Source organism: Anomalospiza imberbis, chromosome 4 (assembly GCF_031753505.1).
Source record: "Anomalospiza imberbis isolate Cuckoo-Finch-1a 21T00152 chromosome 4, ASM3175350v1, whole genome shotgun sequence".
NCBI lineage: Eukaryota > Metazoa > Chordata > Aves > Passeriformes > Viduidae > Anomalospiza > Anomalospiza imberbis.
Genome location: NC_089684.1, coordinates 14,478,074 through 14,505,967, shown reverse-complemented (window position 1 = coordinate 14,505,967; position 27,894 = coordinate 14,478,074). Strand labels below are relative to the sequence as shown.

The 27,894-nt window shown below is 37.2% G+C and overlaps 1 protein-coding gene across 4 annotated transcripts in view; it reads left to right on the top strand.

Moving 5' to 3' along the window:
- The window catches only part of RAPGEF2 (Rap guanine nucleotide exchange factor 2), a 185,276-nt gene that overhangs the window by 55,223 nt on the left and 102,159 nt on the right, over positions 1-27,894 (top strand). For all 4 annotated transcript variants that reach the window (XM_068187179.1, XM_068187176.1, XM_068187180.1 and 1 more), the window contains exons 2-4: positions 2,085-2,155; positions 5,679-5,735; positions 19,944-20,027. In XM_068187179.1, coding sequence (XP_068043280.1) covers positions 2,085-2,155; positions 5,679-5,735; positions 19,944-20,027 — 212 coding nt within the window. The remainder of the gene's footprint in view (positions 1-2,084; positions 2,156-5,678; positions 5,736-19,943; positions 20,028-27,894) is intronic.

Below are 27,894 nucleotides of genomic sequence, written 5' to 3'. Positions count from 1 at the left end.
CCCCCTCCACTGAGTCACTTCAGCTGCATTCTTCTCAGAACACAACCTGTGTTCATCACTCCTTTGTAACATCTGTAGGGTTGGTCACTGAGTTTGTGTCACCCATCAGTTTTGGAAACCACATGCCCATGGGTCCACTCCTGGGTCAGTAAGCTAGCATCCTTAAAGGTTCTCTCTTCTGTGAATACTTTACAGCAGACAGTCTCTGCCACTCCAGAGAAAGATGGTGGCAGAAAGTTACTCTCCTTTTTTCTCTGCTTGTTGCTAGAGAGACTTGCTGGAAACCAGTTAGAGCAGCATTCCGGCCAGACTCTTTTCCATGTAAGATGCTGCTACCAGCATCTGATCCTCAGTGGTCCCCTCCCAGCTTCCCATGGCAGCTGTTGGCTTGTGCCGTGGAGTCCGGCACGTCTGGATGAGCAGCAGCGGTGCCAGGGGGACTGTCTGGCTTGCATCTTACCCTGCCGCCAGCACAGGCTCCCGGGAGCCCCTGCTCACCTCCAGCCTGTCTGGCGAGTGAGCAGGTCGCTGACTACAGCAGACATGTCTTTTCACACACTTTGATTTGTAGGAAAAAAAAGCAAAAAGGCGAGCCACTGCTGTATTTTCTCTTCAGAGCCTTGTGTGTACAGAGTCCCTACATCCCCATTACTTTTGTCTTTGATGTGCCCTCTCTAGAGGGCAAGGTAACAGAAGGGCCAAAATTGAAGTGAAATTGCAGCACTTTGGCTTGTATGTTTCTTCTGATTTTTCAAGCTGAACATTCGCCTTTTCCACTCTAAGAGAAAGACATTCTTTTTGTTACAGAATGAGAAGCATCTATCTGGCCTTAGCCACAGAGTGTTACTCCTGGTATCTTTTTTGGTCTCTTCCATGATTTTAACAACTACAGCGTGTTTCTACACTTATTGTATTTAATGAGATACTCTTTTTCTTTCTTAAATTCAAGTTCTCTCTGTGCCATCAATTCTTTGTCTTTGCCCAACGAATATTCTTTCATTGTGTCTGAAAACAAGTATTTCTGTACTTTTTAGGCAATTTTCAATTCACAGATATTTCATAGTGATCAAATCTTTCATAAATTTCTAGCTTTGATATATTCCATTACTTGAAAAACATCTTCTCACAGTAAGTTACGAGAGTTGTGTTGGTGTTAGTTTATTCTCAACTTTGTCTGCCTCAGTTAGTGGTTGAGGACTGTTGCTCTGATTTTTAATGAATTATGGATCATACTTTGTCTCTCAACTAGCAAGTTTTAAAATAAGAAAAACAGTGATGAAACAGTATGAAATCCATGAGCCAAAGTTAAATCACTCTAAATAGATGTTGTTGGCTTCACTGAAGCTTTCTTTTAAATGCTGTAGTTATTTTAAGTATAACTTGAGCAAAGCCTCTAGCCTGGCATTAGTGTTTCCACAGTTGCATTTTAGGATGTTTTAGTCTTGGATGTTGTTTCCATATCTTTAATAATGTTTTGTCAGCTGGGTATTGGAGGCCCACAATGGTTGAATATAAAACTTCACCATATTATAATTAGGAACATGTCTGGTTTTTCTTATTATCTCATGTCAATAGTTTTCTGTTCATGCCAGCTTTTTTTTTGCATTTTAGATTTTAGATTATCTTCTGTTTGAATAGGATACAATTTTAGAAATATCTCTGTACAATGGAGTATTTTGTTAGACTCTGTTGTACTTTTTTTCTTTTCTCCTGAACATGAAAAAACTGATTTCTTATGACCTTGCTTTATAAAGTAAATAAAAGTTTTGGCGATGTTGGCTTCGGAAAGCAGGACTGTGATAGCTGCAAAATAGTTCACTGTAATTCTGGACTAGCCGTGTTTCCTAGACATAGAGTGATGACAGCAAAAACAGAAAGGTTTCTGTATTTGATATGGACATGCTATCATTCTTCCTCGTGTGAGGTTCCAGATTATAATCAAAAGTGTTCCTGCAGTTTGCCTTTGGCTTCCTGAAAGTGTCACTACTACCCCTGTTAAGAGAACTTTGGATGCTTTCAAAACCAGTGTTTTAACAGTTTGTATCAAACTGAGAATACTAAAAATGTTTTCCTTATTTTTGTAGGACTTGGAGATTGTGTATTCATATTTACATGGAATGGAAGCATTGTCTAATCTGAGAGAGCATCAGCTAAGGTATGATATTGTGTCATTAAAAACCATATATGTTAATGCACTAACAAGGCAGAGGAACAGTAACTTTGGTAACCATATGCTACTCTTGTGTATCCTACCTCAAACTGCTTATCACTGCATTCTTTTCTTCCCTTCTTTATTTTTCTAACATTTCCTCCTTGTATGTTTGCGCAGTGCATCTCTATTTGTTCTGTCCTATTTCTATCTATTATGGATGCATTTGTTTTCTTTTCAAACTTTAGGGCTAAAAATAAATGCTTTACATACAGAGTACAAGCCCATAAATTGATGAAATCATTTATGTAATATAGTAGTCATGAGAGCAGAGTCTGTTTGTCAGCTTCTGTTTCAGTTTATGCTTGCTTTTGTGTGGAAATTTTAGACACATTATGTACAATACAAATAATAAATAGTAAAGATATTTGGTAAATGTCATCCACACTTTTTATTAAAATGCTTCATGAAGCAAATGAATTCAAGTAAAAACTTTGCCGAGAGCTTCCTATTTTTTTTGTGAAGACTTGTGTTTGGTTAATTTTTAAGTAATCGTTTCAGTTGTCCTCCCATAGGCATCTTACAGCAGAGGTTTCTCAGGGTATTTGGGAATTAGTGTGAGGCTGGCATCTACAGAAGGAGGCCAGCACATCTCCTGTATGCCCTGTGGGTAGAGAGGGTGAATTACTGCTGTTTTATATCCTGAGCTTTGCCAACATTTGCCACATCTGAAGATGCTGAAGCAACTTTGAGTTGATTAATGCGGGTTTAGGTTCTCATTTCTGGCCTCTTGCTTCGTCATTCACATTCCCAAGCCAATATTCTGTAATTCAGAGAAAACAAAAGGCGGGGTTTTCTTTCTTTCAAAGTGCTCAAGACACATTTTGCAATGTGAATGTTAACTTCAAAGAAGTCTCTGTAATTACTTTTGCTTTGGAAGGAGGTCATGGTTACATTCAGTTGAAGAATTTTGTGTTATGTTTTTATATGCAATACTTTTAGCACGTGAAGCTTTGAATAGCTGGAGTTAAACTGATGTTAACTTGTTTACAAAGATCAAAGTGTGCACATATGGTTGTGTGTGGTATGTTGATGTGTGCTTCTTGGCTTCCTGTGCAGCATGAGGTTCTTGCTGAGGAATGCGTGGAACTCGGCTCTCCCAGCATAGCAAATTCCTCAAAGAGAGCTTCTGTTTACAGTACCATACATGGAAAAGGCCGGGCTCCCAGCAGATGTTGGACTGAAAGCTTTTATAGTATCCTTTAGGATACAGCTCTTCTTGTGGCTGTGGAATGCCACAAAAACCTCTGAGATTCATTAAAACTGAATGTATTCAATGTAGCCTCTAGTAGTGAATAACTTACCATATGGCTTGCTGGTGATCTCATCTGTAATTTATTACATTTGTTGAGGAAGCAGATAAAGATCACGTTTGAGTGATTGAGCAAAAACTGGACACCAGTATTGATCAGAACTAATTCAATTTTTCAAAGAGGAAGCAATCTAGTTTGTACAACTTGGTCACTGTAATTTCTAACTGTTCCACTGTAACACAAAAATTGTAATGCTTGGCTACCTTTTGTAAGAGGCATTTTGTCCCCTATTGCTGTCCTAATAATGGGAACAAAATGCTGTAAAACTCAGTGTCAGTGGTGAACTTGCGTGACTTCATCAAGAATGTGTTTCCTTCTATCCCAATTCAGAGGGGAACAAAACTTGCTTGTTAAAGTGATTCTGTTTCCTGTGACTCCTGCTCTTATGTGGCACATTGCCCAGCATCATTCCAGACCAGTAGGGCACAGACTATCCTTAAGAAGTATTGACATTTTTAAATCTGACTCCTAGCAATGACTTCTCTTCTGGTATCCTCTCACCAGTGACTTCATGTCTGTGCTCCCCTTCCTTCTCTCTCAAAACAGCTTCAGAGAGGGAAGATAAAAACCCAGGAGGTAGAAGTAGACAGTAGCTTTTCAATGTCCGCAAAAGATTTTGACAAGACCCAACTTTGTGGTGGAGATAAATGTCTGAAAAAAGATGGTTCTGTGGTTCAAAGTTTTTTGTTGTGCCAGGATGGAAAAAGATTGAAATTGATACATAGTACATAGTGTTTATTTTCATTTTTCAGTGAGAAAAGTTCTCAAAGTTGGTCCAAAGTGTAGATCTAAACTATCAGGGTGTGGCAAAGACTGTGGTAGTAAAACTTGATTCTTAATTTTTATATCTATCTACAAACAGAATTAAGATCTCAATTTTCTATTAACGATTTATGAGTAGTCATGATACCACTATAAGCCTACCACTTCTGAACAAAAGAGGCATTATTTCTTAGTGGGCTGAAGTAATAAGTAAAATCCTGTGAGAGATGAGTGCTAAGGTGACTTTTGCAGCAGTCTGTTGACAATTGAAATGAAAGATCTAGGAAATGGCAATTGATTGTTATGTCAAACCCAGACCAACCCTTACAGACCTCAAATCAACTTTTTGGAGACTTTTTGCCTGAGTAGCAATTCTTGAGTGCTTTTGTCTGCTTATGATATTATTGCTGGCAGCTGGTCATTGATACACCGAGATTCTGATGATGGATTATGAGAGGAAAGAGAATTTATTTCCAGAATTTAAATATAGTTCCTTATTTGAATGTTCTCATGAGCCTCTTAGGTAAATCTCTGTCTGACTGTCAAATAGCCTTGGGGTTTGCAGTCTGCTTCAGAGCTATGGAAAGGCCAGAGGAGGCAGTGGGATTTGTTTTGTCCCTACCCCCCCAGTAATTCACAGGGCTGTTTCCTTAAGGCAGTAGACAGAAATGATACTGTGATTTTTCTATATCAAGTTAACATTGCATTTCCTAGCATGTGGTAAGTTCTATTATAGTTGCTCTCTATTATGCCACATTTGTCAGGCAGACAGTGAATATGAAAGCACTTTAATACTCCCCTCTATACAGAGGATTTTCCTGCAGGATATTCTCTCCACTTTGAGCCCTCTGGGATTTCAGCATTAAAATCTCATGGTAATTTTCAAGTTGCTGAATTTTAGCAAAATGAGAAGCATTGATTTACCATACAACATAATTTCTTGTTTTATCTATTGGGCCTTACTTGAAAAGGACAGCAGTTTTTATATTGTATCTCTGATTAGTGTTGCACATAGTACATTTCCAACCATTTCTGAAATTTAGAATTGTTTTTATAAAGCTACTTGCTTTTATCACATCACTATGGAAAATGAGATCAATGTAATTTTTCCTTATTTTTATAGAATTTTTAATGGGAACAGCTACATCTAGTGTCCTAAATTAAATCTGATCTCAGATTATTATAAGTTATATTAAGTTATTATTGGACTGCATAACTTAAATGCTTAGATTTTACAATTTGTTGTGTTGAATTATGAATCAGCTTGGATTCAAATTAGCGGTTGGTTTCTGTAAGTGCTGGAGTTACCTGTGTAAATGCTGAGTAACTTTAGAAAGTGAAGTCTTTGTGACACTGATAGGAATCATAACTAAAATTGACTTCTTCTCTTTCAGACTGATGTGTGAAACTGTTAGATATGAAAGGCATGAAGCAAATGAAGTCCTGTACTAGTAAGTATTTCTGCTTTCTTGTATAATGTTGAAAGAATTAATTCATATTAAAGTGAGTTGAGGACTGTTTAATGCCAAAATTCCTTGCCTAGCGTGCACAGTCTGTAAATGTAAATGATCCACTTCATTTTCATTATCCAACATCAGAGAAATTTGCTGGTGCCAGGGAGAGAGCTAACAGTGGCTCTTGCTTGGTGATGCATGTTGTATTAAATTTATACAAAATTAATCTATGGATGTGGGATTGTCATTTAATCTTACTTCAGTTTTGTGAAAATAGTAGTGATCAGATTTTCGTGCCAGTGGTGCCAAACTGACAAATCTAACGTGGTTTATAATTAGCAGGGATGTGCTCTAGTGTCAACTCAGATTTGTAGTAGAGAGCTGAGAATTGTAATTGCCTCATTTATGGAAGCAATTAATTGAAACAAAATGTTTATCAGATTCTTATTTGCTACCCCTAACCCAGACTCTAAATGCATAGTTTTCTAAGTTGTCTGGCATTATTTGAACATTTAAGAATACAAATAATATACTTCTAGGCCTTCTTTTGTACTTGTGGAATTTCTCCTAAATGGAGTGTCAGGAGGAAGATGAGATTGAGTAAACTCAAATGCTGGGCTGTGACCATTCAGCAAAGTTAAATTAAGGTCTAACGAAACCTAGTAATGTTATGTATGGGAAATACACAAGGTCAAAATCTATAGGTGGATAGATAAAATCTATAGGTGGATAGATAATTTTAATTAGACCAATGCAATCTTTATTCATTTTACACTAATTTGCAAGGGACCATTGTGCTGGTGATTTGTCCTTCTCTAGGCAGTTGGGTCATGTATGCTAAGTAACAGAGTTTTTGTTTAGAACCAGTATTTTGATCATTCTAAGCACTTACTAAAATTTGAATTATATGCTGAATGAATCCATACTGCTAGCTAACCATATACTCAATGCAGGCAAAAATTACAGGAAATATGTGCCTGAGAAAATACAATTCACAAACAGGACATTATGAAACCTGGGTTAACTGGGAAGTGCATTTTGCAGTTCTTTTGCACTGATTTCCTTTGTCACTCCTTTCATGTGACTTCATCTTCACTTTGGTTGTTTGCCTGTCATTCCTATTTAGTTGCTTCTTGACATTTTTTCCCCATGATTTATTCAAAAGATTTAATGGGCAGTTTGGCAGTTTCTGGATATAGATGCTAATGCAAAATGTGCTTGCTCTAGCATTTCACATCTCTGATGTAATGTTTAATGGGCTAAATGTGAAAGTTAACAACTAATATTTTTTATTTAAAAAAGTTAAAAACTCCATATTTTGAAACTAAAAATATACGTTCTGTTACTCTGAGCTGTAACTTTACATTTTTTAACGAATAATTTGAGATCTGCTTAGTATGAAAAATCCCATGAAACCTGCAGTCTAATTCCAGTGTTCTATTTTTAGCGTAATGAACTTGAAGTGATCTTTATTTTTGTTTCACAAATTCAGCCCATGTGTTGAAGATGTACTCTTCTAAAAAACAGAATTTCAGTTTCACTATGTACATGTTTGGAAAAATTCTTTGAGTACTACAGGAGAGAAGCAAAGTGATAGCCATGCTAGGATTGATCCACTCAGTTATGAGCTGTAGGAAGTCAGCTTGGAACATGCAACCTGGTTACTTTTTAATGAACTTACCAGAGTTATCACTTGATGCTCTTATTTTCATCATGAAAGCTAAAGTATTTAAAGAGCATTAGATTTTAACATTTTAGATTGCTTTTTAATAAAGTTACCACTTCTTCCCCCTGCCCCATGATGGTATATTTGCATTGAAATCTGAAATTGGGTGTTATATCTATTAAAATAGCTGCAACTGTTGGAGCTGTTAATTGACCTGTGTGTTTGACCTCCCTGAGGCAAAACTTAATGTCTCAGTGCAGAAAAGCTAAATCTTTATCCCTAAATGCTGATGGGCAGACCAGTGCAGTTGCACTCTTTATTTGATCAAAAATTTTTCATTGTGAAAACTGTGTGTCTGTCTGCTTTGTCAGTGGTATGTATAGAAAAGTGAGTTGCTATTGCTTCTATACAGTGCTGAAAATAATTATGTGCATTCCTTACAAGCACAGCAAGTATTTTATCCTACATTATAAAAACAAAAAAGTTGTTAATTTTCATAGAAGCCCTATAGATTATTTTCTATGACCAAAAGGATAAAAAGGAGCACGTTGCTTAAAATTGGCTCATCTCATCTGCATTTACTTTACTATCAGCGGGTGTACATGGTAGTGACAAATTCTCAAACCCTACGGCCATCTCACTGTTTAAATGGAAGCTGGGTTATTAGAAGTGGCAGTTCAGCTTGAGTTATTCTTCATTTGCCACTCATTCTACTCCTTTCATTTGATGGGAAGTTAATGACAAAAGAGCTCAAAACCTGCAAAGCAAAACTTGAGAACTGAGGCTTACTTGACAGGCATATTTGTTTTGGTTTTTTTTAACTTGCTATCTTTATTCAAATCTACTTAGAGATCTCATTTAAAATATATTTATTTTGGTCACTTAATATATGTTTTATCAGTAGTCTAAAGAAAGAAATGTTCTGTTTTCATATCTGCATTATAGTAATTCTTAATGTCACCAACAGTGAGGTTCCAAATAGCATTTTCTTTAGAAAACAAAGTTCTAGCAGACTTGTGTTTTTATCTCTTTACATTTGAACAAAATTTTTCAGCTCAAAATTGAATTTTGTACTATAATGGCAGAGGATTCTTTGGCAATAAGTGCTTTGGATGCAAGTGAGTGTGTGTCTAATAAAACAAGCACCTCTTTTTCCTCCTCATTATTCATGTGAGGGCTGTGTGTGTTTTTCAGCCATGCTGTTTGATATTTCTGTGTGAATGCATCAGTGGTGTTTGGTTTACTCTTTCTGTAAGGAAATCTTGTATATTTTTAAGCTTCTCTTATTTTCTTCACTAAGAATATTGGAAGAAAATATGTTAAGGTTTGCTGACCTGCAGTCTAAAGTCGCTCAGTAATAAAACCTGATGTTTCTGAATTGCCAGGCTGTAGCACAACACAGTTTTGTGATTACATTCCCTGTAGTCTGAGCAACTTAATTTGGAACTAATTTAGTTATTGCTTGTATTGTTTTTAAAAATGTGAAGGAAACTTCAGTCCAGGTTATTGTGAAGTGTGTTTTTTTTTTTTTTTAAGAGATCCTTCAAAAGAAGTCCCGGTAGGATATATATGCTCCTACCTCCCTCATGTCCCTGCGGAGAAGATTTCATTTTTGATTAAAGTTCTTAGCAGTAGACTACTTTGTAGACTACTGGTTGTGATGGTGGTGATTCCTTAAAAAGGACAAATGTTTAAAAAAGAGTAGTTATCTCTTGGACATCTTGAACTGAATTTTAGTGTTAATGTGTCTGGCTAGAAAAAGCTCTTGTCTAATGTCAAAGTGTATGTGTGCTTTTAGGTAATTCAGTTTCCAACCTTTAATAAAATTCAGTGTGGATAAAGACAAGTAGAAGTTGTTTATATAAACTGGAGATCAGAGGGAAAAAATGGTGCGTGTAAAACGCAGCTATTACTACAGAGAATATTCACAGCTGAAATGAGAAATAGCAAGCTGATTAGTTTCTAAGTTACTGACTGTGGTGGGCAGGTGTGAGAGAAAAAGCTGTACAGTTATGTTGTGTCTTGATTTTTTTCCTCATTCCCAGTTTGTCATGCAGTCTGGAATGAAAAACATCTACTTGTATTAAGACTGTAGTGTTTGTATGGTGGTGGAATGGGGAGAGAAAAGGGGATGAGAAGTGGAGCAGGCTGTAAAAAACAGAAAGATATGCAATTTCAGCTGATTATTTTTGAAATTTCTGTGATTAAACTAAATTTTCAGGTCTATTAGCAGTAATATCACCATCCAGCCTTAGCCAAGTTTTCAGAGTTACATGACCATAGCAAATCACAAGATACAAACATATTGGTGTTGGGCTAGTCATGCAGCCTTCTCCCTGACTGGCTTGGCTCAGCCATTAAATCCTGAAACAAAGGAAGTCTGGAAAGGGAATAAAGGAGCAGAACTTCTTGGTAGCTACTCAAACATCAGTCGTTTTCTTGGATGAAAATGTTGATGTCTTTCATGAGGTAGAGAAGAATGTCTCAAAAATGCTGCAGGGCAGTAGGTCTGTGCAAGGACAGGTGAGAAATTGATCTGTGTGTAGTCTTTTTAAAGAGTGGGAATCCAAGAGTCACACTTTGAAGTCCTACAATAAAAGTGGCATTTCTCAAATTCACAGTTCTTTCACAGTAACATATTGCCCTAAAGACCCTCAGGAGGACAGAAGCAGTGCGTGTAAACCAACAAAAAGTTATGCAAAGTTTCTGCATAGCCTGACTTGAAGTGTGACAAAAGTGAGCTGAAACTATCTTCTTTAGCTACGCACACAGACACGTGCTCAGAGAATATTCTGAGTTGAAAGAGTCTCACAAGGATTGTCATATCCATCTCTTAAGTGAATGCCCCATATAGGGATCAAAACCACAGCCTTGGCATCATTAGCACTCTGCTTTAGCCAACTGAACTCATCTCAGGGTCTCATGAATTTTAAACAGAACAGAGCTGCTGAGACCACCTTACTGAAATTGTGTTAAGATGGAGTGCTTTTATAGATGCAGTGTCTGTGGTCTTACAGCTATATATGTTTGTATCTTAGAGATAAATTAAAAAAAACTTAAGTCCTAAAAGACTGCAGAAAGGAATTGCTAGAGAATCTCCCAAGTAAGAAGTGATAAGAAGAACTCAAGCTGTGCTGGGGAGGTTTAGATTGGATATCAGAAAAGAGTTCTTTACAGAAATGGTTGTCAAGCACTGGCACAGTCTGCCTAGGGAAGTGGTTGAGTTACCATCCCTGGGGATATTTAAAAGACTTAGATGTGGTGCTTGGGGATGTGGTTTTAGTGGTGAACACAGCAGTGGTGGGTTAATGGTTGGGCTTCATGATTGTAAAGATCTTTTCCAACCTAAATGATTCTATGATGTCTGGGTCAGTATCAGAATTTTCAGGTAGATCTCTGCAGGCAATACATTTATTCATTCATGCTTCTTCTATATCCATAGGTTTCTGTGGAAGTTCTGCAGCAGTACATTAATAATGCAAAGAAGTTCTGCAGCAGGGCTGGCCTCTTCAGTTTTGTCCTGAAAATATTCCTAAAGGTGTATTGTGCCTTCTGATATTCCGGCAGTTGCCAAAATATTATTGGGATACTGCCAGTCCTGCACTGCAGTAAATCAGGAACCTGATTCATATGTTGTGTTGTGGATATATTTTCTGTGGGGAATTTTTTAGGCAATGTCTATCATTAAAATAAACACATTCAAGGACTTGGCAGTTGTATCTGTATAAACAGACACTGAATCAAGGCTTCTTAATAGTGTCAGTGATCAATGTTACAGTCTGTTGGCTTTGCACAGCCAGTTCCAAATATTTATTATTGTTTGACCTGATTTTGAGCCTTCCTAGAATGATGACTGAAGTAATGTTTTTGCACCTTCTTTACTGTAAATGTTTCACTGAAAGCTGTCATATTTTTGGTGTAATTCAGAGAACTTTGAGGCACTCAAAACTTTGGTTTTGAAGATGCATTAGAAAGTTGTAAGATATAAGAACAGATTTGTCTGTCTTGCCTTCAGAGTGTTTTGGGTGCAAGATCATTTTATTTTGCTGCTTCTGTTATTGTTTCCTGGTGATTTAGGAGACTGTAATATTTGTTCTGAATTTTTCTTCTGATACGAAGGGCTAATTTACTGTACAAGTTTAATATCAATACTTCAATGACAATCGGTCAATTAGCTTGTGTGCATATATTTGTATAATGTGTTTATTGATTGCATGTTTAATCCACTCTCTTAGACTGACAGGCATTAATGACACTCTGTAATAATCTCTAATTTAACCAAAATCCTTGTTTTATTTCACTGATTTTTATTTCAGAAGATTTTTTATATCTCAGAAAAAAAATTACTAATAACTTAAATACTCTAAAGAAAAAGATACTTCTGATTTTTTTTTTCCCCATGAATACGGAGGAATTGTTTCTTGTGGTTCATTCTTCTGCATTTCCCATTGTTGCTACTAGGAGTCAAGACACGAGTTTTCATCTTGTGTCCAAATATAATCATGGACATAAGTTGAAATATGCATACTGTTTAGTGAAAATCAGTTCAAAATTGTGAGTTTTCAGTTTTGTTACTGAATAATTTTAACTCTTAAATTTTAACTCTTAAATTTATTCTTATTTCTAATCTTCACTCTAAATATAACTTCAATATGTTCATATAATAAGAAAAGTATTTGAAAATTGTGTGTGGCTGATGCATCAATTACCAATCTCTTTTACTTCTGTGTTTGGGATATACCTGTTAATGTGATCAAAAGCATCCGAAATGCTCTGGCAGATGTCAGGTAACTGCTTAACTGGCTTAATAAGGAGGATTAGAGGCAGTGCTGGCAGTGTTAGTAAGCAGTTTTCTGGTTACTCTGTGTTTGAACACTTCAGTGATAGTGGGCAGGATCTTCAGGCAATGAGAAGTCTGCCTGAGAGAATTGTTCAACTTGGACATGTTTGACATCCCAAGATACCTCAAGACTAATGTCTAATTCTGGCAATGATTATTCAGTTAAAACAATAAACTACCTATAGCTCTCAGCATAGAGAGGATAACCAAAATGAGCAAAGAGAAACAGACAGATTAATCTGCTGGAACAAGATCCTATGGAGCATGATCTTGCAGAACAATGTTCTTGGGGATTTCTTCTTGTGTAGTGCTTAAATGTCTGAAAGAGCTCCTAGTTCTGACATGTCAAATTTCCATTGTTTCTGCTTCTCTCAAGTGGGGACCTGGGAACATGAGCAATGTCTTTGGAATTACTCTGCTTACTTTCTGGAGTTTATTCTGCTTTGAACAACACTGAGTATGATGACATGAAAATGTAATAGATGCACCTCAGTTTGTAAGTTATTTTATCAAAACAATTACAAGTGTTGTAGACTGTAGGATGATGGTATTACATCCAGTTTAAATGTAAGTCTTGAATGAATCCTTTAGTGGTTGGAATTTTAAAGAATTATTGTCTCCATAAATCAAACTGGCTTTTTCACAACTAAGAAATTGTTCTTGCTGAATTCACGACCTTTTTATGATGTAACTTGGAAATAGCTCTGAATGGAAGGAAATTCTGGATATTGAGGTAGACTTAAGTTAGGGGTCCTTCCAGCATCTGGAATTGCTGGAAGACCAGTGTTGGAGGAGAATGACTCCTCTGTTGCGTAGGTCTCAGTATAGACACAAGTGTAAAAGGAATATTAAGCAGTAATTATATGGAAGTAATTTCCATGCTTGTTTCCACTGAGACCTGCATGCTACTTAGCTTTTTTCATGTGCTGTTTTAAAGGAGTTGGCTGACAAGCCAATGACCAAAAGGTGGGCAGAAGAAGAAAGACTTTTGTTTAGCATGTGCTCTCAAGTCCAGGTGCTGAATTTTGCACTGAAGCGATGTCTTATTTGACAGAATTAAAGCATGTTTGACAGCAGTCATCACAGAGACCTGCAAATTCTTGCTACTGTACCTACTTATGATGATTATTATCTCAGTTGAACCTGAGTGAGTAAGCATGTGCTGAATATGATTCATTATTCCAGAGGTTTTAGTAGTGCTGTGTCTCATTTTGATGGAGAGTGAGAATTAAATGGATTACCGTTTTTAAAATCTAGCTATTTCTAAAGAAGTCTTAGAGAAAAGTGATGTATCAGGACCTGTTAGGGTAGAGGAAGACACTACTGATGGTATAGATATCTGAGATTTATACCTTCTTTCAACAGGCTGATCTTTATTGTAGCTAAATATTTTGGAGGGTTTTCAGCATCTTAAGTAATCAGGAAATCTGAAAGCTAAAATTGGAACACCTGTAATAATGTAGATAAACGCATTACAGAATTGATATGTGTGGTGGATATGTTTTCTTGTGAAGAATTTCTTTGGTATGCTTTAATATATAATTCAGGTATATAGTTACAAATGTGTAGTTGCAAGCATGTAAGTGCAGCTGATTGCTTTATATAGAAATAAAATATTTGTAATTAGAAAATAAACCTTTAGTTTTAAGTAGTATATGGTAGCTACTTGCTGGTCTGGGAATAAGATGCTGCCCTTTCTTGGGGCATGAAGAGTTTGATACAGGTGCTGGAGACTGTGAGAAAGCCTGGAAACTTCTTGGATTTTGTCATTCTTGAGATTTATAAGCACTTCTTGATTTTTGAATTTTGAGTGCCTCTGAGGTCTCAGAGAAAACAGTCATATGCTAAAAAATGTGAAAGCCTCAGTCTGAAAATACTGTCTAAACTCATCAGTGCTGACAACCCAATGATGTCATAGGCCATTGCATAATTACACAATTGAAGTTTCCAGACAGAACAGTTAGTATCAGCTATGAAGTTTCTTTGCATTGCTCTATCTTCAGTTTTTTGTGTGATTTTCAAAGCAGAAAGGTGTCCTGTCTGGCTGCAAGTTGTGTTAAAGGACTACATCAAGGAAGCTGGACAGGGAAACACAATGGGAAGGCATTGCAATCCAATCTATGACTTTCCATTTCTAGCTCCTGAATTCCTGTAAGTCAAATTCTCTGGCATTCTGGGAAATTATATACAGATTCCCCATGAAATCCTCTGGTCTAGAAAGTGCTGTAATACAAAAGTCAGGATTTCAAGCAGATTTATTCAAATTTTGTTCAACTAAAGTTCAGATTATGAATAAAACCTGGACATTGCTGGCTATTTTGGTATTGGCTTTCAATTTTGCACCACTGTAAGGTTGCTGCTAGAACCTGAATATTCTGAAAATTTATCAGTAGGTAGCTCTATCATAGTAGTTACAGAAGAAGAACATTAATCTTGGTACTGGAGTCCTTTTGTTGTTTTTTCTGCAAAACACAAATCTTATTTTCAGGACAGAATGAGTGTGTATTGATTTTGTTGTTGTTACTGACCCTAATGAGTGACTTTGGGGTTGACTTCGTTCTGATTCTCTGCAGGATAAATTGCTTGTGCCATCTAACTTTCTTGGCAATAAATCTTGATTTCTGTAACTAGGGAAAGTGGATATCTTTGCTGCTTTTGATTGGCTGTATGACTTGTAACAGTCCCATGTTTCATCCAGGTAAATACCCAGAACAGTAGCTGAGCTGAAGAAAGATCCCAAAACAAACAACTTTCCCCCAGTCTTAGCTATTTGAAGCAATGTATTCTGTCACTTAAGGCTAAAATGTAAAGTATTGCCTGAAAGGGTCTTTTTATGCCTGCTTGGAAATGTGCATGTGTCAATAGTTCATTATTTCCACCCCCACTGTGCATATGGCCCTGCAAGAGTGGAGGGAGGGAGCAGAGAGAAATTCAAAACTAGAAAGGAAGTGCTGTTTGCTGGGTTAGGTAAGCTTTGCTTTCAGCCTGATGTGGATCATGGAATCATGAAGGTTGGAAAAGACCTCTAAGATCAGAGTCCAACCATTACCCAGCGCTGTGAGGTCTGCCACTAAACCCTCTCCCCAAACAGATCTATACATTTTTAAAATAGTTCCAGGGATGGTGTGGTGACTCAAGCATTTTCCTGGGCAGCCTGTTCCAGTGTTTGACCACCCTTTCAATATCCACTCTAAACCTCATCTGGGACAACTTGAGGTTAACTCTTTTCCTGTTGTTTGTTGTTTGGGAGAAGAGGCCAACCTCCATCTGGCCACAGCCTCCCTTCAGGCAGTTGTACAGAGTGATAAGGTCTCCCCTGAGCCTCCTTTTTTCCAGGCTAAACAGTCCCATCTCTCTCAGCTGTTCCTCACAGGACTTTGCTCCAGACCAGCTCCATTGCTTTGTGGAGCTTTCACTGCACTTCCAGTCTCCTTATGTGTGACAGCTGCTGCTTCAGTGGTTGTGGTGATGCTGGACAGCAGTGGCATCCTTACTAAACTAGCAATAGGAAAGATCTTACCTCAGCAGATGTCTTTGCTTTTTACATCAGCTTGACTGACAGGTGCTATGGACCTTCCCCTTAACTCTCCTAAGCTGAAAAAAACCCCATGTCTCTTGAAGGATGCCTTTGTGGAAAGGTCATCAGCATCAATCCTGCTTCAGCTAATTCCTGATGAAGTGCTTATGTGGACTTAATGCCCTACTGCAAACCCAGTCAGGGAAGTTTCCTGTCTGCAATAAAGCCTTTTAAGAACAATTTGCTGTTGTCTCTTCGGCAGAAGAAGTATCTTTAGGACAAATAAAATTTCTAGATTCTTCTGTGGGCTGCCAGGGGTAGGCACTATTCTAGCAGTGAAAGAAAACTTTACAATTAGACTTATTTTCTAGAATTCAGTTTTAATGTTTAAAATAGAATGTAAAATGTGAATGCAAAGAAAACCTTTCGAATGTGAGTCTTCTCTATTGGGTAAAATGGTATTTGCATGAGTCCTCAAGTGGTCTGAAGAAGTACTTTTATAGTTCAGCATCTGCTGCTTCTATAGTTTCTTCTGTCTTTCATGACAGGCACAAAAGTCCTGAAGAATGCAAATGCATTGTTGAAGAACAAATGTCAAGCATAGTACAGAAAACATGGAAGCTTGATTGAAAGCCACATGATGTTTGAATAGGATTGTGGAAAGCCCAGAATCCTTAAAATGAAAGAATTGCACGTGTTTCTTGTGACAGTATTGTCTAGCAAAAGCTGGCTGCCAACTGGCTTTGTTGAGGCTTAATTCTAATCAACTGGGAGTATAACAAGTGTTAAAAGTGCAGGAGTTAAATATATTTTCATATGAAAGGAATAGATCAGTGTTTCATTTGCTTTTTTTTTTTTTTTCTGAGAGAAGCGTGTGGGTTCTGGAGAAAGAAATGTGTTTGCTATACATGTGGGATTTTTTCAGATGTTTTGCTGAAGACTATATTAAGACAGTACTAGTTGTAAAAATAAAGAGAATTAATACCCTCTCTGTGTTCTTTGCTCTTGAAGACTGTCTTGGAAATATTTATGATGCTTTGGCTGACAGTGAAAGTTTTAGAAGAATACAGAGTGTATTTCAGGGAAGATACCTTGAATGCAGACACATTCTGTAGAAATATTCCACTTCTGTGACACAGTGATATTGAAGTGTTTTTTATTTAGGTAATTAAAATGTTGAGTTCAGTAGATATGCATGATGCAAATAGCTTAGGGCTTAGAAATTCTCAAATGTAACTGTAAAAATAAAGCTAGTTATTAAGTACATATAAAGCAAAGGGAAAACAAATTAATTAGCTGGTGTTCCTCAAGTTTGATTTACTTTTTTAATCAGTTCTTTTGGCTGTCAAATGAGTAGATGCTTCATTTGATAATAATTTGATAATATACCAATTTTATAATAATTTGATAATATACCAAGTATGTATAAAGTATGATGTTCATGACAGATAAGTGAGAAGGAGCAACAACTTTTAAAGAGCCAACTTGTAGAGAAAGAGAATAAAACTGTGAATTGGTAAAAAGAAGAGATGAAACTGAGTTGGACGAATAACTGAGTGAAGAGTCATGCTGTGTGTGATTAAATAAGAAGAAATCAAACTGCCGCAGTTGAATGCATAATCATTCTAGGTGTTTGTTAGTTGATTCAAAGGTATATTCAAAAGTAACCTTAAGAATTTGCATATTGAACGTATTAACAGGTACTTGTGAAAGCCAGTAGCTGCTTTTCTCTTTGATGTTAAAAGATCTCCAGTGAGAAAACTGAAGCCCCTTACAAATAGGTGATTTGAGAGAGGATTTAAAAAAGTTAATCAGGTCTTAAAACGACAAAATAATAGCTTGGATGTTAGTAGATTTGCGAAAGTTAAAACACTTTCTGTTGGCTTAATTTGTTTCCGCTTCAATTATTTTGTCATTAGAAATGCCTTTCTCGAAGCATGGGAAGATCTTCTAGATTACTTTTGCTTTAGAATTATTAAATCTGTGACCCCAGGTTCTGTTCTGTCATACTACACTTCAATACTTGGTCAAACTGCCAGATTTTAGGAAAAGGAAAGAGAAAAAAAACACCCCCAAGACCACAAAACTTATTATGTTATAATGTAATGTGCTGTAATCCACATGGAAAAATTATTATTCACATTCTAGTACAATTACTTCCCAGATATTTGGGAAATCACTTTGTCGATATCAATTGCTGAAAATTTCTATTTCAAAAACTTTTAACTGTGATAATTAGTCCAGATTATTTGTATGTAGAATGACAGGTATTAAAGAACATAATAAAAAACCTACCAGACTTGCAGTTCAGCAGCAGTGCTGTTTACCTGTCAGCATAGGATTCGTGGGGAAAGAAGGAATGGCTGTGTGACTTAACTCAGGTGCATGTTAATGTTTTTAGGAATTATATTTTTATTGGAAGTGCTGGGGTTTTTTTTGTGTTTAACTGCTTTAACCTGGTTCTCTAAACTTATGCACAGTGTTGATTTTTTTAGACCAGCAAGTTTGAGGGTGATACAGGCCTATGTGAGAAGCAAGCAAATGAGGCACATTTCAGAATAGGCAGCTTAGAACACTTCAGCTATGTCAGTCAAAATGCTGCTGTTTTAGCTGTGGGACTTTGTTACTGCTTTGTTTCCTATGGTCTATCAGTATAAAGAAGTATTCCTGAAATCTTGATTTTGAAGATATTGTCACTTGTCTGGTATGTGTGGCTGGCCATCACTTCACTGGTCAGGACATTGGCTGCTAGAAAAGAAATACAGTCTCCATCTTCTTGTTCAGTTCCTCTGTTCGTGGCCATAGATTTTGTCCCCTCAGTTTCCTCTGCTAATTTTCTATGCTTCTGTCCTTTTTCTCATGCTTATATTATACAGTGGAAAATTAAAATGGAACATGTTTTTAGGCTGGACGATTTGCTCTCAGCTCTTTTAGGCTTGCACATTTGTTTTGAGGACTTCTGTGTATGTACTTCTTAAATTGCAGTTCTTCAAATGAAAAATACACTGCTAACATCTACACTGCCTACTAAGATTTAAGATTAGATTTTAATACTATGCTGTCATCATTGTTAAAAGATGTGGGCTGTTCTTACTTGAAGTAGACCCAGCTGTTGCTAAAGACTTGAGACATATAATTAAAAAAATGAAGGTGCTACAAATTTATTAAGTAATCTGCATCTCTTAGTGTCACTAGGGATGTGGTTTTCCATAAGAATGCTCATGCAATTCATAATGATGAACTCCATTAGTCTTGAATTCAATTAGTCAGTTTCCCTGGAAGAAGCGGGAGTGGTGGGAAGTGAAGTACAGTAGAGAGATTCTCAGTACTGACTGTCAACATGGAATGAGATTCTACTGCAGCTATTTCTAGTAGCCTTAATCTATTTTATTTTCCTGTCCAAGCATTATTTGAACTCACTTATCCAAAAAGAGTCTAAGCATATGAAAAGGATTTTGCATTACTCAAGGAGCAACATCTGATTCTACAGTAGAATGAACTGTGCCTGGATGACAAAGTTTTCCTCATCCACTTCCTCTACAGGTTGAAGAGAGGGGAAGAGAAACTTTTTGCCCCTTTTGTTGGGAATTTATTCTAGTGCTGTGAAGAGATTTGAAAGGGGCAGTGCTTAGCAGCAGTGATACTGATGTCGGGCAAATCTGATGTAGGTTTACCATCTGCAAATATCTCTTACCTTGTAGAAAGGCGTGCTGATGCAGAAAGGAAAATTTTTGTCTTGAAGAAAGGGCTGAGAAGAAGATGGCTAATATTGGGAAAGGATGCCTTTATTTATAGAGGGAAAGATGCTACAGCTCTCTTCAGCAAGAGCTGAAGAACTGTCATTCTTCAATGCATTCAATAGAATACAATACAGTATATTTAGTGTAGCTTGGCTTCCTTTAATCATTTACAGTTATATTTAATTTGGATTGGGCTGTTACCAAATGGATAGATGCTGTTAATAAAGTCAAGTAAATGAAATTGAGCATTCTAATAGTGTATATAGTTGCAGGTGTAAATTAGAATAGTTTAATGGAATTATTTTTTGAATAATTGAATTGTATCTTCCTTCCATAGTTTGGAGCATTTTTGCCTCTTTGATGTTCTTTGTAGTGCAAATTTGGTGCTGCTGTGAGTAATTTAAATCAAGTGTTTTAAACTGTGTTATGTTTTTTATTCCAGCCCTGATGATATTGGTACCTGTTGGTATATCCTGCTGTCTGGTTCAGTCTTCATTAAAGAATCCATGTTTCTTCCAAGGAGCAGGTATGTCAGCTATGAATGTACTGCATTCTATATTTTAAACATAAATCATGACATGTAGAGAATTTTTAGAATTAAAAGGCAGTGGTTTATATTTAATGAATCACAGAAGAACAAATCTAAACACACATCTCCTGCCTTTAGTAGCTGTGGTAACTGTTTCATGCCCATAGCTAGAATTGAAAGTCCATCTTTGTGGACAGTGTTTAACTGTCCAAAGTGTCATGCAGAAGTTGTGAATTTAAAAGAAAAAACCACTAAAAACCTGACAAATTGGAGTGAAGTACTGAGTAGTCTCTTCCTGTGAGTAATCATACTTCAAATTATAGCATGCACTAGAATTTGGATGTGAATATTTCCTTTACTGCACAAATCTTTGGTGCATGTTTTAGTATATGTTTAGATCATGTTACTGCTGCTTCTGTATAATGTTGTGTTTTATGCAAATGGATTTTCAATGAAGAGCAGTTTCTTAGATGGAAAAAAAAAATTGAGTGTGAGGTACTCAACCTTTATATTGCTCCAGTAAAAAAAAAAAAAAAAAATTATTTTGAGCTAGGGAAAAGAATTGCAAGCGATGGCAAGGATTTTAGACTAAAGTGACTAAGCTTGATCATTTTAATGGAAGCAGAACAGAATTATTTTAAAATGCTGGTTATATGCATATTCATTCTGACTACCATAAAAGGCTGCTTTGAAGTGTATGGCATGTAATAAAATTTGTGAAAGGCTGAATGAAAGAATGGCCCATCTCTGTTCAGTATCATGATAATGAAAGAACTGGATTTTTTTTTTTTTACAATTTTAAAAGTTGGGAAACCAATTCATGGCTACTGTTGGTTGGTCTGTGAGACATTATATCTTCAAATCTGCCTTCCAGTGGGAGAGCAGTGCAAGTCCTGGGACTTCCATTTGATGATGATGGTGTGTTCTTGGTGAAACCAAGTATCTTGTGTCTGTCAGGCACTGCTGATGAAAAGATATATAAGATGTGCCATTGAATAGTTAATGCTGAAGGTGCAAAGCTGATTATTGGAAAAACACAACAACAGATTATAGGAGCCCTACTTCTGGCAGAGTGGAAATTGTCCCATATGTCATTCATGAGCAGGCAGTGCTAGGACAAAAGCTGTCAGAAAATGCTACCTTTAGGCACTAGGAGAAGAGATATAAAATGTCTGAATTAATGCAGGGTGGCTGTGTATAGTCCGTGGCAAGAATCTTCTGTTCCTCTTAAAGCAATGCTTGTGCCTCACTCACTTGGGCACTTGTAGAGAGGTGAGATTTAGTAAGAAAAACAATGAGCTTGAGACACTTCCTGGTAGAATGAACAGAAAATTACAGATCCTGTGGCAGTAAGCAGAGCATTAAGCACTGTTCATGTGGAGAAATGTTTAAAATTACATCTGGGACAGACTTTTATACCTTAGTGAAATACAGGCATGGAATTTGTGATGCAAAGAAGTTTTACAGTTGTGGATGAAGTCAAGTAGATGTCAAAACTAGTGTGTTGGGAAGCAAAAGCAAGAGAGATGATTTGTTAATTGAAAAAGATAACTGAAGTCCCTGAAGGCAAAAATAAGAAACTTTAATTACCTAAGATAGAAAGTATTTCAGTAGAGTAAAACCAGAGTCTTTCTAGTGAGGGGCTTTGTGCTTAGAAACTGTAGTCATTGAATGGTTGGTGAGTGCCATTATTAAAATTTAGGGCAAGGTTAATCAGGATTTTTTCTTCATAAATGTGTAAGTTGCAGTTTGGCTTTGGGCTCATCCATGAATAAGAAACTTGGCAAAAGTGAGAGGGCACCTAGGTTAAATTTCTGATTTGGAATACTGGTGGCTAATAAATTATTTATTGATTGATTTATTTAGTAAAAAATGGCCTGAGAAGAAAATTAAGTTTTCCAGCTTTACTTGTACTGCCAGTGAACTGCTGGGAGAGAAATAGCAAACTGCTCAGTTATACAAGCCTGGCAGAAGAGAATGATTGGCAGAAATGCTAATGTAAGGTTTTATGGTGCTCAGAAAAAAGGGAGTGAAACCTACTGAAAAGGCTGCTGTCCTGAAAGAACTGATAAGATGGTATTCTGGAATCTAAGCAGTAGTGTCAAAAGTGGACAGAAGACGGTTGCTGGATAAGTGTTTGCTGAAACTCACTATTTGCATATACAGAGAGTAAAAACCTCAAGGGCCTTTTTGAGCATTGCATAATTTGTGCATCTTGATGTCCTATTACTGCTGAAATAAACTGGGTATGGTTTAGCACAAGGAGCACATCCTCATGCGTCACTGACATCAAGTGATAGGAAGAGACCTAAACATTGCAAAGTAAGATCATCTAATTTTGATTTTGTTTGTCATTTGAGTAAACTAAATTTGCAATAGTAAATTAATATTTACACTATTTTAATGTGGGTTTTTTTTTCAGGTTAATCCATTTTATCTTTGCTCATCTAAAAAGCCGCTAGGATATTTTTTTGCAATATGTGTAGCTTGTGATGAGAGCAGGATGGATCCAAGAAGTCTATGTAGGAGCAATCAAATATGTAGAAAGCAAGAAGTATGTTCCTTTATCCAAATCCAATTGACTCAGAAAATTCTCATTTCCCTAACTTTCTTTTCCCATAGCCAAATGTAATTCACCCCTAAGCATCTCCCCATCCAAAACTCCTCACTTTTTGCCCGCTTTAAAACTATTCTCTCTTTTTTTGTCAGCCTGCCACATGCACCTGCAGCAAATTCCTTTGGACAGGTGCTCGGGGCTGCTGATCCTTGCTCAGACTGAGGGCTTCCCCATGCCTGTCCTCCTGACCTGCTCAAGCTCACCTTCATTGAATAATGGCTAACCAAATTTAAAATAAGACGCACATTGTCATCCCGCCAATTCCACCCCCATCCCAAACCCTGAATTTCAAGAGCATTTGCTATTGTTTTTGGATTCCACTCTTTTGAAATGAATGTCTTTACATGTCAGAGCAAAAGTAGTATCTCAGAGTAATTTAGACAGACCTAGAGGACAAATCTGCCTACAAATTTGCAGGTTTGTTCTCAGTCCTGTGCAGAATTTAGCCTTACTCTTAAAACTTCACGGCAGTTGGCATGTGAGTCTGTAAAGAACAGGATAGAGGGCTGTCACTAGATTTGAGCTGACACTGCAATTACCTTAGTGCATTTGACTGCCTATGCTCAGCATATTATTTGCATTTGGGTCCTCTATTAGCTGATTTGCTTGCATTAGTTTTAGATACAACATCCTCAGATTGGTTGGTGAGGAACACTGGAAATGCCCTTTTGTTGTATATGTCATGTCACGTAAATTTAATGTATTTCTTTCTTCCAAATCATTCTGTCCATGGCTTTCATTTCTAATGTTAAGATACCATTTAAAAGTCTTTCATTAGAGAGTCTAGGTTTGGCAGATAGTTAATATATAGTTGGAGAAGAAGAATGTTTTAAAAAATAACCCCTTCCCCCACCATGAAGATGTCTAAAAGATGTCTAAGAAATGACCACCCCCCTGCTTTTGCACTGCTGTGGCTTAGGAACAGCACACTCTAATTTAGTGCCCTCCTTCAGTGAGAGTCTCCCAAAGCAGACATCTCTCACTCCCCTCCCCTCTCTGGTGGGAGACACAAGGGCAGAGATCACGAGTTGGGATAAGAACAATTTACTGGAAGCAGCATTGAGATAAAAAAATGGACAGTAACAGCAGCAATATTACTAAAACCCATGTAAATAAAAAATAGTACTGCAGCCCAAAATGAACCAGCTTTGTAGTGTATGAGATATGGGCAAATAGCTACCTGTTGAAATAGTTTGAAATAAGTGTCAAAGCTGCCAGTTTTTGACAAAGCTTTATAATGCACTGGATGACTTGTAAAATTACTTGTAATTAGCTACTGGACAAGTCTTTAGTTCCAAATTTAAAAAACTAAGTTGTTCAAGATGGGATATTGGAATACATGAAGTCCTAAACTGAGTATTTAGCTTTGGAAACTTTTAATATCTAAACTGTGTCTAGTTTTTTTAAATAGCATGAGTTTAATTTTATTTCCCTGTTGTAATACAGTTCAGCTTGTATTTGTTTAAATTCCAAGCCATCAGCTAGCAAAGAGTGTTCATAAGATAAGGCTGGGTTTTATGGTCTTTAATTTTTTATTTTTGGAAAATACACAGTCTACAGTTTTAAGGAATTGTGCTCTGAACAATTAAAGCTGCCATTTATGTGGTGGCATAATGTAAAGCTTTATCTTGTTCTCCTGTTTTAATTTCTGTGAATTACACCAGTGAAATTGATAGTTTAATATGAGGAAGATCATCCCTCTTCACTTCTACCCCTTTCTCCCCATTTTTTCTATTAATATTTGCAAACTTCTTCATTTACTTTGACATATCAGGCATATATTATGTTAAACTAAACATTCCTTAATTCTTTCCTCCCACCATGACCATCAAACTAGCACAAATTAACGCTCAGTCCCCTCATCATTTCCCCTGAGCATCTGTGCCCTGAAGCAGTTCACATGGTAGAATGAGGTTTATGTATGAAATCCAGAAAATAAATGAGCATAAAATGCAATTCCCTGAGGGCTATCCTGGCTCTCCTGTGTTTTCACATGGCCACTGACAGCAACTATGTGACAGTCCCTCAAAATGTCCTTTGGAATGTCCTCCAGCTTGCCATGGCCTGCTGCACGCTCTCACCACGTTTGGTCATTTGCTTGGACTTCCTGTGTGGTTTTTGTACCAGAGCTTTGCTTCTAGCGTAGACTCCACTGGTTCTTTCGTGTTACGTAAATGGGAGCTGCAGTACCGAAAGGTCTCCTGGATCTCCCACAGCTCGCCTCGTGCCTGCTCTTGGCCTCCATGACCAGAGGATGCAGCTGTCTCTTAGCAGCAGCAAAGTACAGAGCTGCTGGGCAGTTTTCCTCAGTCTGTTGGCTCTGTGCTTGGGGATTTCTGCTTTGCTCCTAGAATGCTTCCCAGCCTGTCTGGGTAGCGTGTGCTGTGCTGCTCGGGCATCCCGCTGTGCTGACTTGCCTCCCACAAACTGGGCTTTACACTTGGTTTTCACTGCTTGCTCATCTGCTGCTTCCTTGCTGCAGCCTCTTTTCCTTCACTGCTGCTACATCCAACCAGTTCTCCCCTCACTGCCTCATATGGTGGTGGAGAGCTGCTTTCCCTTTGGCAAGTTCACAGATTTTACATACAAGAGCAATTATTTAAGCTTTTTCCTCTAATTAAAAGATTTAAGTTTTGAAGGTGAGAGAACATCTGTTTTTCACTTTTTTCAAAATTTAAAGGGATATATGTGTTTAAATATTGATGGTTTAGCCCTCTGGTCTTTCTCATACTAAAACAACTTAAAAAATGGAATGGAATATCTAATCATACTGGAGAGTCATTGAACAAATTATGGACTTCTTTTGAATGTGTGTAAAGCAATGGCAAAACTCAGTTTATGTAGAAATGTTTTATCCTCATCCAAGTGTATCCTCATTAACTTACAAAAGCAACATTTCAGGATAAAATTTTTTAGGGATTTTGGCAGACTTTTTTTATTTTGACAGGTAAAGAATGTGAGTATAATGGTGCTGGAGCAGAGCCCTTGGCTATCTACATACATTTATAGAGCTTTATGTATCTGAAACATACTTCCTAATTTTTGTGCTGTCTGAATCATGCTGTTTTGTATGGTTTACATATATCTAACTGATGGTGTATTTATATTCTGAATAGAGAATTGCCTTTGATTGATCTTTTGAGTAAGTAAAATTATACTGATAGCTTTAATCACAATGATAAAATCCTTCTCTCAGTATGACTCATATATTTGCAACTTAGTTTATTAATAATGGCTATTACTGGCTGACACCTATGAGATAACAGAATGAAACTGGGATTTTAACTGTGTGTGATCAGTATACACAAATATTTAAACCATGATTTAATATTAAATTTATATTTAATCCCTAAAACTGGATTTTTTCCCCTAAGCAGGAAAACAGAGTTTTAGAACAATGGACTTTGGGAGGCTCAGAACTGTACTTTTGGGAGCTGCTAGTTTAGTTGTTTAAGCTGCAGAGGGAGTTGATCAAGAGCTGTGTGGAGCTTATTTAGCTTTTTCCAGGTTCTGAGTTGCTTATGGCTAAGGATTTGCAGCATTGTGATGGAAACATCAAGACCATACACTGGACATTCGTAGAGAAAAAGAACTTCCCAGGTTATAGTTTCAGAGAACATCTGTTTAAATCTGTTTAAGAAGTTACTTGGAAGTGTATGCTTTGGATTTAGTTTGTCCTTGGAATTCTGTCTTGAATAGAAGATTAGAGATAGAAATGCTGCTGGATTTTCCTGTGACCTGTTTGTTGAGTTGGTATGTCTGTATCAAGCTGGTGGTGTTCTGGAGCCATACTCATGATTATCTCTAAGGGCTGGTGTGAAGGCATAGAGTGTGGTATTGCGGGCTGACCCCTCTGCTGCCGTGTCCTCTGTCTGGTTTGAATGCCTTGGTTCAGCATTTCAGTCCCATCAATTGAAACTGAGGCATGAAGGAGTGTGATCTTAGGGCTTAATCTAGGAAAGACTGAGATCATTAGCTGAAGGAGGAAGCTGGAAGTAGTAGTGATGTCAGTCCATTTATGACTGTGTAGCTATCATGAATTACTCACAATGAATTTTAAATAGACATTGAGAAATAAACACTAATTGCTTTGTACTGTCTGCATTTACCCAAAAGACTGCATTTGTCCTTTTGGCTGGAGACACTGTTACCTGCATGCAGAAAATTACAGACTTATCAGAGCATGTGTGACTGTGATTACTTACTGAGGCTCAAATTCCTAGAGAACATAAAATCTTGCTTATAAGAGGTGCCATTTTACTGGGATTGCCTGATCTGGCCATTTACATTGAATTTGCTAATCTCCTGTTGGTATCATGGTCAGTGCTGCCAGTAAAATCCAGCACTCTCTCATGTGTCATTGCAGTCTTCCTTGTGAAGTGCCGGAGGAGCTGGAGCTGCCTTGGGGCTGTGGCTGAGCCCAGCTCGTTGAGGGCTGGCTGGGCAGGCAGGGCATGTAGGGAGTGTTTCAAGTGAGTCTGACTTCATCATTTCAGACACAGTCAGCTCTGGCTGTAGCTGAATTAGCTGAGCCATAAATGGATGGGCCTTGTGATGTCACCTGCTATTTTCAGCAAAATTTGTGATTCAGAGCATGGGCTACATGTCACCCAAAAGTGTCCTTAGAGTTTGGAAAAAAATGGTGTACAGGTTTCTTTGAATATGAATACTTAAAATTATTTTTACAGCTAATTTATTCTTTATCCCATCCATCTTCTGTTCTGCTGAGTAATTGAAGTGTTTATTGAGGTCTGAAACTGATCATAACAGTATTTGAGGTGTTGGCAAATAAGAGACAATTCCTAAATTATGAGATTGGCTGGTGTCTGGTGTTGTTCCTGTCATATTTCAGTGCTGCTGGAATTTGTTTTTGTGGAGCTGATAAAATGTTAAGGGACTTAATCTATTACACTGGCATCTTTTGAAAACAAAAATAGAAATTCAGTGTTGTGTGTCTGCTGCTACCAGGCTTTCTTCCAAGTTTGTAATGACAAGATAACAATGAAGCTGCAAGTGTCAAATGACCTGAATATGTTTTCAGTGAGCCTGAGTTGTTTTGATTTCTCTTGAGGCGAGGGAGGCTTTCAGGGATGGAAATGCTCATGGTAGGAGAAAAGCAAACTTAGGAGCTCTCACAAACGCAAACTTTATACCAGTTTCTAGATGTATGTACTCAGAGCTGCAGACTTCTGTCTCTTTCAATGCAGAAGACCAGACAATGGGCTTGAGAAGGTCTGGATCACCTGC